This window comes from Phaseolus vulgaris, chromosome 3, assembly GCF_051622355.1.
Source record: "Phaseolus vulgaris cultivar YP4 chromosome 3, ASM5162235v1, whole genome shotgun sequence".
In the NCBI taxonomy this organism is placed as follows: Eukaryota; Viridiplantae; Streptophyta; class Magnoliopsida; order Fabales; family Fabaceae; genus Phaseolus; species Phaseolus vulgaris.
In genome coordinates this window covers 45,142,247-45,153,521 of record NC_143500.1, presented here as the reverse complement: position 1 = coordinate 45,153,521, position 11,275 = coordinate 45,142,247, and the positions used below count along the sequence as shown (strand labels likewise).

Below are 11,275 nucleotides of genomic sequence, written 5' to 3'. Positions count from 1 at the left end.
TTGTTGTACACATTCTCTATTATTATTTATATAATCATATATATGTGTGAGCATTTGATTTTTATTCATTAAATCATAAATCTTTAATTCTATACAACTTTACATTTTTTGTCGAATTTTATCAAATTAATCTATAAGTATACGATGAAAGTGTTGTTATATATGTGTATAGCTATATTATACACAGAAAAACTAATTAAATAAATTATATTTCTATATATATATATTAAAATATTTTATAAATGAGATATTAAATTATTTTATTTTAATCTTAAATTTTATAAACATGATCTATATGAAAAAAAAATAAAAAAAATATAAAATAAGATTAAATAGAAATTGATTTCATCTTTAATTCAAATTTTAGACCTTCTGAGATATACTAAGAAAATTATTGAAATAAGTCTTTGATGTTAACTTATCACTAACATACATATTATATTATTATAATACAATCTACATTAAAAAGTTTGTTTTTGTTACGTTAAAAAAAAACTTGTAAGAAACATATTTCAATATTTTTCTTATTATAAATATAAAAAAGTCTAAAGTTTAGATTAAGAAAAAAACAAATTTTATGTTATAATATAGAAAAAAAAAACATATTTAACTCTATAAAATATAATTTTGAAATGAAATTATTTAACTAAATTTTTGAGGGATATAAGAATGTGTGAAATTTATAGATGGGCGGGCACAAGTTGATCTCTAAATAAAGATAGATACGAGAAATGGAGTTTTCATTGCGAAACCAAAATTAGATAAAGTGGATGAAAGTATGCATATGTGATATTACAAGTTCTTAAGAAATAATAAAGAGTATTTTTACAAGGACTGTAAATGTTTATTTATGTTGATGATGAATTGTTATTTGTTAGGAAGCAAACAAAGGAATAGGAAAGTTATTAGATAGATAGAAAGAAACAAAAAGAAGAGTGATGATAATGGGATGTTTTTCTTGTGAAAAGGTGAAACCATAAACAAGAGAAGAGTCTTATGCTACAACTGGCAAAGGGGTGGTTGAAATAAAAAAAAGGGCTTTGGGGTTCACGAAATTGGGTCCCAAGGAACAATATGTTAGAGAAGGCTTAGTTGGAGACCATGATAAATGAATCATTGTGCTAAAGTGGCCTCCATCACTCCCTCAAATGCTGCTTACAAAGGTGATAATGGAGTTAGATGAAGGGCATGCAGGCACATTCAACCCTTCAAACCTCTCAAACTTTCACATGCTTCATCATTCATCTAAAACTTTCCCAAATTAATATTTCCTTCTCCTATTGCCTCTATCATATCTTTACTTCTTGGTTCCCCTCTTTGCCTTTCTGCCACCCTATAATTCATCATTAAACACTTTGTAGTTTTCACACTTTAAAAGTTCAATCAATTATTTTTTGCCATCATTGTCCATACTCTATAGTCCATGCTCACATGTTCATTTGCTTTTGGGAGCATGCATGATTTGCATCTCTTCAATGCATTGTGATTAGATCACTTACTTTCTAAAAACTTGTAAAAATGGACAAACTTTTTTTTTCCTATTTTACTTTTCAGTGTCCTTTTCAATTTCAAAATATAATAGGTTCATGTTAAATCCTACAGAAAAAATCTTTTAGATGCTTGGAAAAGTAGTGTTAAAAGGCACTCACTAAAGGTTTGTAAAGACTAAAGAGGACATAACTAGGTACAATAAATCATCCATTTATCTGCTTATAGTTTTTTAAATGTTATGTGCTTTCTTTTTTAATTTACGACTTTTTTAAAAAAAATTATAAGAAAAGGACACAGGCACACATTGTGGGATACCTCTCATCATTGTTTTTGTGAATAGGTGAATGAATTCTAATTCTTGCAACTATACATGAATCTTTCATAACCATAGAGTAGAGTGAGCCACAATAAAAAGTTGGCATGTTTCTATTCTAGCGTCTTGGTCGGTGAAATTAATTCAATCATAGTTTTTTCAAAATTTCTAACAAACTTATATGTTGGAAATGCTCTAATAAAATGAGGTATTAAATTATTCGTAAAAATAAAATCATAAATAAAGGGGTTTAGATTGATCGTGTATATAAATCTTAATGTACTTTTATTGATTTATAGTATATGATAATGGTTTATAAGAAAAGTTATGATACTGATTATAAAAAATATCCATTTTTTATTGAAATAACTTATTCCTAATTGTATCTACCTTGACATGGAAAGTTCATGAAAAATGGATGGGTTACTTCAAAAGTGTGTTCAAGAGAAGAGCAATAATAAAAGAATCACCAATTTTGGTGGAACAAGTCATAATTATAAAAAAATATAATTTATTTTTACTGAATATTTTTTTTTAAAAAGTTGTTTTTTAAATATAATAAAAAAAAGATAAATAGTTCCCATGAACGACAAAAAGAGTGCTCCAGACGAATAACGATCTTAAAAAAAATGAAGATTATGTGTATATGAAATATAAAAGTGTATAGAGATTTTCTCTCTCCAAATTACAACCTGAAGATCATGAATCCCAACTTGTGTCACAACGTCAAAAAATGTTGGTTGCCCAGTGTCTTCGTAAAAATATTTGCGAGAATTAGTACTGTGCGGTACATACGAGAGGCTGATTGTCCTGATTTATAATTTTTCTCACACAATGCGTTTATCTCAATGAGTTTTGGGTGTTCATAAAATACTGGGTTTGTTGCTATATGCAATGTCGCTTGATTGTCAAAAAAAAGTTGAGTTGACAAGTTACCTGACACCTTCAAGTCGATATCGCAACCAAACTATCTCCAAATAAGAAGTATTGGTCATCGCGCCGTATTATGCTTTCGCGGATGATCTTGATACATTTGTTTGTCTATTTTCTTTTTTTGTTTACTTCCATGAGATGAGAGAAGAACCAACAAAAAGGCAATACTAGATACTGATCTTTGAGTTGTCTTTATTTGATTGGATCCGTCTGATGTGAGTGTTTTAGGTATTGTTTTATTAGAGATTTGTCAGGACGAGCATTTGAGTCCCGTATCCTGCAAAATAAGCGCATAATGCGAAATTGTTGTAATATACGATCTCTAACACGCTGAATTTCTGTCAAATCATTTACTGTCCATATAAATCAATAAAAACAGTAAATGATGAGTTATTCTGTCATTTCCAATCATATATTAAATAATTAATTACATTTTAATTGAATTGATTATATATGGTAATAATTGGTTATAATTTAAAACAGTTAATTATTTGTAAGTTATTTCTCATAATTAAACATATTATTAAGGTAATCCACTATAATTAAATGTAACATCCCATCTCAAGAAGAATTATCCACTATACTATAAACTAAGAGACGATTTATATGTAGCATAATGTATTTTAAAACAAAACTTGTAGATACACAAAAACACATATATACGTACAAATATTTATAAAAGAAAATATGAAATAAAGTTAAACAATAAATACAAAACAATAAGTTAATTTGAATAAATTTCTAACATAAGATAATGCATATAAAAGAAAACAATTTTATTAAGAATCCATAAACTATACAAAAAAATACATAATAACTATAGAGACCACACATGAAAAGTTTTAAGCATAGAGAAAAGTTTTGTTGATTATATGAACAGTAAATAACATACATTTGACACTATTTATAATAATGTAATATTTTCAAATTTAAAAATAAAATATTAATTTATTGAGGTGTGAAGTGTATGTTTTTACTGTTGAGAGTGTTAATGTACCAACATCCTTAAGCATACTAACATCTGATTCAATACACAATACTTAAATTTACAAGAGAACATGAGAGAATATGAATCATGGTAAGTTCATTATAACTCAAGGTGTGCATCTACATGTGTCATTGTGTGCAAGAACTACCACAAATTCACATAATTCTTATAAATCACAACAACATCTTTCATATAACATACATTATTTAAACAAAAAGACAAAATTAATTAAATATACAACTTAATATTCATTTCACATTTAAAATAAACATTCATACACAATTTAATACATTGAAAAGACAAAAAGAAAAGAAGAGAAAGAGAGAAAAATAAATAAATTATCTTTTAGCTTGAGTGAGAATATTTATAAATCATTCAAACTCGATATATATTTCATTTGTATCAAACCCATAAACTCATTAAAATCTTAATCAAAATTCAGTTTAATAAACTTTATACTTTAACATAAAAGAAAAAAAAAAGATGTTAACATATTTATTGGACTTTGTTTGTTTGACCCAACTTTCCTTTTCTTTTTCAGCTAGGTGTTAGTTTTTTTCTTATATATACACCATGTATTTTACTCTTTAATACACAAGTAAATAAGAATTTCTTTTGTGTTTTCTTTTCTCTGCTTTTCTCTCTTTTATGCTTAAGTCATTGTCTCTTTTTCATTTGCAATTAGGGTTCATCAGAACTCCCTTTCTCCATTGCAATTACGTGTGATTATGTGCGCTCCATTTGATGCATCACATCAAACAAAAAATATTCATTTTCATTGACGGTAATAAAAGAAATAAATATTTTTTAATTACTTTTTAACCTTAGTGAGAATATTTAGCTTAAGCAAAATTTTATTTGCTGGAAGGAAAATAGGGTTGAAAGCAAGGGTAAGTTGCATGTCTATTTTGGTTTGAGCGTAAATATCAGCAAAACCAGTCTTACTAGTATAATTAAATCATTTTTCAAAGATCTTTTCAAAAAAATTCTAATAATGCCACTTTTAAAGATTTCAAAATGACAAATCTAAACCATGATTTGTTCCAACACAATTCTTCACCCATTTCAATCTAAATAATTCAATAATAAATTTATGCTTCATTCATACCAAACTCATAAACTCATTAAAACTACAATCAAAACTCAATTTAATAAACTTTATACTTTAACATGTATAATTCAGTTACTATGTTAACATATCGTATAGAGTGTTAAAATCAAAACATTATAAAAAAATTGTCTATTAACCAAAACACAAATAACATTTAGTCTCAAACATTAAAATAAAATAAAAAAAAACATTATTTCTCTGGATAAAAACATAATATTGTGAGCAAGTCACCTTCGTATCTAAATCACATATCACAATATTTTATGCAAAACATAAATAACTTTTCTTATCCATAATGCCTTTCTTCAAAGCAAAAATCCAAATTCAAAAAAACCAATTACAATATAGAGACCTAGAGTATGGTATACAAACATAACAAATTTTTAGTACATGCTTATCCAAGTTGAGAGAATCACTTTTCTCAATTTATCATACAAAGATTGATGACAACAATATAAAAAAAAGAGAGAACAGATAATCTAAAAAAAAAAAAAACTCCATTTGATAATTTGATTGGACAAAAATATCATTTACTCCTCGTATATTTGAGTTGTAGTCAAATTCTTAAAAGAGAAAATTTAGAAAAAAAGTTGAAGAAAGAGAATACAAAGACGGAGATGTAACATAATCTACATATCATTATTAATTAAAAGAAACAGTTTTTAAAAAAATTGAACATTTTTTTAAAAGAAACACTGATAAACTTATATAAATAACTACAGTCAATCAAAGTAATGTATGAACACGAGAGTCACACATAAAAATAAAAACATGAATTTCTGGTATATGTATTTGTCATCCAAAACAATCTTATACTAAATATTCGTGATAAAAATATCATACAATTAAAATTTATAAAAACTAAAGTTTACTTTTTAAACCAATACCTTTTGTTTTTTAGAGAAGGGAAAGGACACTCATATTTGTTTACTTTGATTAGAGATTCATGATTTGCATGGAAAGTTATAGGAGTAAAAGTATCTTCTTATCTAAGGGAAACACTTACTTTTGAGGAAAGTAAAAATCGTAATCATAAAATAAAAATCAATTTTAAATATAAAAAATAATTAGTTGTTATAATGATTAAATTGAAAATAATTTTTTTTAAAAAAAATTTAGTATTACAAAGTGGACTTTAAGTCTAACTCAACCCCATAAAACCGTCTCATAGAGTTGAGGTTTGCACCCACTTATATACAATGAAAAACTCTAATCTCTAGTCAATGTGGGATTTCCACATTTAGTTTCTAAATTAGTTTATATTATTGTTAAATAGTTTCTAAATTAGTATCTAATTAGCTATAAAGGTTTTAACTAAATTTGATAGTTAAAACCTTGATAGCTAATTAGATATCAATTTATAAATTATTTAGTCTCTAATTTAGTAACTATAACAATTAATTATTTTTTATATTTAAAATTAGTTTTTGTTTTTATTTTATGATTTTCTTTTGTAGTGGTTTCTATTTTATGATTTTATTTTGTAGTGGTACATGATGGAATCAAAATTTGTCCTCATGTTACACAAGTAACTTCTAAATTTATTCCCTGTTAGTAATATTAACTTGCATTAAGTTTACTTGAAGTTATAATAATAAAATATAATTCATTTTAATTTAGAATTTATTTTGAATGTAATATATATCTCTTTTTGCACAAACTTCTTAAACAAAATTAAAAAATGTTAATATATGAAATAAAAAATAAATTATAAACGAATATCCATTTATTAAAAGATGAACTTTTAATTAAATTTAAAAATAATATTTTTAAAATTTAGTTATATTTTGGTTTAACATAAAAACGCTTTTATTATTTTCAAATATATTTATTTATAATTATTTTTATTTCATCATATCAATTAAATAATATGTAAATATTTTATTTCTTTTAATCAAAACAATAATGTTTATCACTATATAATTTTTCTTTTTCTACTCTCTCATTTTGAACTTAAAAAAAAAAATAAAGTTATAATAATACTATGTCAATTTAAATTCACTCTTTCTATGCTATAAAGTATAGCTAAATCACATACACCAACTAAACTGAATTCGTTTTGGAAAATTTGCCGCGCTCTTTCCCGCTTCCAAGTTCCAACTTTTGTGTTTATTTATTTATTTTATAGTTCATTTGACATTTTGAACCCTGAAACTGCATCTTCCCCCAAATCCAGTTCGTGTTGGTTTTCATATTTTTGAGCTCCATGAACTCTCGCGAGGCTACTTTGGTTGCCACGGCAACTGTGATTGGCGCCATGGCCTCTGCAGTTGCTTTCCGCTTCTTCTGCCGCTCCCAAGCGCGCGCGAAATCATCCCAAAACGGCACCGTTTCCTCTGCTCAGGACCCTTTCGACCCTTCCAAGCGAAAAAGGTAATTTTGAGTTCTCATGTTGCGAAAAATGGATGGTTTGAACCTTGTTTTTGTCTTTATTTATTTAAATTTTATAATTTTACAGATATTTATCGTGGGATGACTATTTTATGGCAATTGCGTTTTTGTCAGCTGAGAGGTCCAAAGACCCTAACAGGCAGGTCATGTTTATTTCAATTTTTGTAAATAATACACTTGAATTTGGATTGGTTTAAATTATAACCTTGTGCGTCGGTGTTAGTTTAGCAGGTTGGGGCTTGTTTGGTGAGTCAAAATGGTATAATTCTTGGTAAGTTCATTACTGGGTTCTTATGCGCATTCGCTTTCTTATGTGAAACGTGGATTTTTTTTTTTTACTTTGATTCTTCTACTGTCAGGAATTGGTTATAATGGGTTTCCAAGGGGTTGCTCTGATGACAAGCTACCCTGGGCAAAGGTTGGTATTTAAGAGAACGATTTATGTTTTTTTTAGTATTGTTTAAACATTCTCATTCATAAAGCTGTGTTTCAGAAATCCAGGACTGGAAATCCTTTGGACACAAAATACCCGTAAGTATTTTGCTTTTGTTTATTCAATGTCGCTGAAATTTTAATGGTAGTTTTGTTTTGATGAGATGGGTTTTGTTTTGCACTGAATCTTCTGTGTGGATTGATAATGCTCTTGCTCAAGTCATTTGATTTTCTTTATTAAACGTGATCGTGGTTGACTATGCCTTTTTATGTCTACTTTAGTTATGTTTGTCATGCAGAAGTAAATGCTATTCTTAACACAAATCATGCCTCTGCTGCCGGACAAGTGAGTTTCTCTGCACTCTCTAGTTAAGATATCATTTAAAAATGTCTTGATCGGAAGTATTGGCTTATGCTTTATTTATCATTTTTCCTTTTGAAACTTGACTATATATCTGACTCACACACTGAGTATTTCACTACCCTTACCAGTTAGCATAGAAAATAAATTTCTTAAAGATTCGTTGTAAGTTATCAAGGAATTTAAAAGAGAAAGTTTTCATTAATGTACTTTTATTGCGGTTTCCAATTCATTCAGAATGTAAATTTCAGTGAAAACTTTCTATTTTAAATTTCTTAACCAATATACTCAGGATTGCTTACAAAACCCTTATGTTATAAATACACTGTTTATTTAACCACTTGATACGAAGAGGTTCCACTTATCTCTTCTCTTATCTGGTCTAATAATTGCAGAGGCTATATGTGACCATGTTTCCCTGCAATGAATGTGCTAAGATCATAATCCAGGTTGGTAACCTTGTCCTGCTTGACGTATAATATGTTTTGATGAACCATTTTTCAGACGAGGTCTTCATTTTTTTATCAAAGCATTAAGCTTTTTACGAGAGTAATGCATTTCTTACTCTGATAATGAAATATGTTGTAGATCTATATTGATTAAAGTATATTTAAATTAAAATATAGAAGTGAGAGACAATTTTCATGGTTTTGTGGAGTTGGGTTTTATGCAAACTCAAATTCTAAGATAGGCTATAACATGTTTCAGCTCGCTTCTAAATTTGCTTGGTAGCTGAATTTTTTTTCCACTTAATTAACAGTGTTAGATAAACACAATTTTTTACTAGTTTGTAGTGTTTTTTTTTAAAACACTAGTTATGTTTTTTTTTAATTATTTATTTTTTATTTTAAACTGTCATTCAATCTTCCCTTTATATATAATTCTCTTCCACTAATAAAGTAGGGTTTATTTATTATTTTTATTTGAGATTTTTTTTCTTCTTTTTATTCGGTAAGATATTGATAATAATTAGTTTTGTAATATTTTTACAGTATACTATTTATTTTGACCGTCATACTATATACAGTATTTATTATATTAATATTATTGATAAATGATAGATTTTTATATTCCCCTATTTTTTAACCATTACATTAATTGAAATAATGAAACTATGACATCTCCTCAAAAATACGATATTTTTATTTTGAATTTGCGTAGAAATAAAATTATAAAAAGTTTAAAATTAATTAAAGACTAAAATTATAAAAACTCCAAAATATATTTTTATTAATGAAATTGAAAGTTAAATAAAACATCATACTAGCATGTTCATCTTCATCATTTTATCAAACACTTACAGTTTAATAATTCAGTTTAACAAATATCAACTTTCAACAACTACTTAGTTTTTTTTTTTTTTTTTTTCTTTTAGCTTCAAAGCTTTTAATTAGTTTCGCCAAACATGTTCATCCTAATAATTGTTAGTCTCGTTAGGTCACTTACTATCATTTCATTATTAGCCTTCTGTGTGAGAATGTGTATTGATGATCTTATATTGATCTAATATAATAACTGAGACAACTCTGATGTTACAAGTCAGTTTATGTGAGATAAGTTAATCACAAAATCCAAATTCTAAGATAAATCGCCTCACTTATGTTCTTTCTCCTGAGATGTTTTTATGTGTGTTGAATCAGGGGTCATTTACCACTGCTACATTTCATTATGCTCAATATTACAGTTGGCTTCCCTCCGAGGGGGGAAACTTAGGTTGTATAATGTGAATAACAACTTTTTGGCTATAAGACGATAAGCTGATAATCATATTCAATGGTGGTCTGATTTATATCAGTAACAGTACATTTGTCAGTCATATCTTTATCTTACTATCCAATCTTTAAAAGAGGGGCATTATCTATTAAATTCTTTCTTGCAGTCAGGAGTTTCTGAAGTAATTTATTTTGTGGAGAAGAGATTAGAAAATTCAGATATGACATATATAGCCTCTCACAAGCTACTTTCATTAGCTGGTGTAAAGGTAACATTTCCGTAAACTTTTGGATGTAAATAAATTACCGTTGCAGTTCAATAGGCTTAGGGGTGCCCACTGACACTGATTCAATTCAATATAATTAACTTCTTAGCTGTTAGTTCCTTATATTTGTGTGTAATAATATCTCTAGCCATTCTGAAGAAGATATGGAGTATAATTTTGATGTGCAAAATTCCTTATCATGCAGGTCAGGAAACATCAACCACTGATGAATGGAATTCATCTGAAGTTTGAGGAGAGATAGATTTTGAAGTTTGACTAAAATTTTTACTATGTAATATGATAGAGCTCTCACCTGTCAGGAGGACGGAACGTAAAAAAGAAGACTTAGTTGGATGGTTCTGACCAAATCAACATTAACCAGTCCACTACTTTAGTGTATGCTGTAAAGGAGTGGAACATAAGCATGTTTAACATGCATAAAAGTCAGTTTCTTAGTTGTAGAAGCAGTTGTTATTTAGGCCTTGTGTGTAGGATATTATAAAATATACTTTAAGAATGTGAAGGTAGTTTTTTGAGTATGTTTATGAGCCTTGAGCGAGGGAGTTCACTACATACGTACGTACTCGTTGGAAATAATAAACGTTGATATCATTGCCTTTATTATTTCCAGCAACTCATTATCTTGCTTCAAGTCTCACACAGAAGGTTATCTTACCTTTAACTTCACACTCATTATCTTGAAGTGTCCTGTAATGTAAATTTTTATGAAAATTATTTTCCATACATTAACCCAGTTTCTCCTTATACATCTTCTCTTTCTCTGCCTTTCCACAGTGATCATAGTCTCACCGAATTTGATTTGTTTCCTCCATACATCCACAACTTCTCCCTCTCCTACTAATGATGATCACTCCCCTCTCATTCCTTGTTGTTCAATTTGCTCGCATCAGGCACCTACATATTTCCAAGATTTTCATGACACATTTGCATCAGCTGGGCCACATTCTTTTTTAGGTGTTCTCCTTTGGATTCTTACATTTCATATAATCACTTATCTCTTGTCATTTTATCATGTCTCTTTGTACCACCATTGAGCCCACTTTGTATGCCAAGGCTTTCAAGAGTGGATTAAAATTATGAGAGGAGATTGTTTCCTTTGAAGCGAACAATATCCCGACCCTTATTTCTTTCCCTCCTAGCAAGTTAGCTATTGGGTGAAAATGGGTTTACAAGTTCAAACATTATGAGGATAGTTCTATTAAGAGCTATAAAGCATGTCTCATGGCCAAAGGGTACACTCAGCTTGAGGTCGTTGA

General features: G+C 28.0%; 1 protein-coding gene across 3 annotated transcripts; it reads left to right on the top strand.

Moving 5' to 3' along the window:
• Positions 1-6,881: 6,881 nt before the first annotated feature.
• On the top strand, positions 6,882-10,619 carry LOC137807973 (Cytidine/deoxycytidylate deaminase family protein). 3 transcript variants are annotated; one of them, XM_068608854.2, is made up of 9 exons: positions 6,882-7,209; positions 7,295-7,370; positions 7,459-7,498; positions 7,587-7,645; positions 7,721-7,758; positions 7,942-8,005; positions 8,416-8,469; positions 9,900-10,001; positions 10,204-10,619. In XM_068608854.2, exons 1-9 carry the CDS (start codon positions 7,043-7,045, stop codon positions 10,258-10,260), a joined length of 657 nt encoding a protein of 218 aa, XP_068464955.1. In that variant the 5' UTR covers positions 6,882-7,042; the 3' UTR covers positions 10,261-10,619. The 3 variants fall into 3 exon arrangements, 2 of the variants coding, with proteins under 2 accessions (XP_068464955.1, XP_090155729.1); XR_016519195.1 differs by having other exon boundaries at positions 6,922-7,209; positions 7,959-8,005; XM_090299603.1 differs by having other exon boundaries at positions 6,980-7,209; positions 7,295-7,366; positions 7,959-8,005.
• The last annotated feature ends 656 nt before the right edge of the window (positions 10,620-11,275 follow it).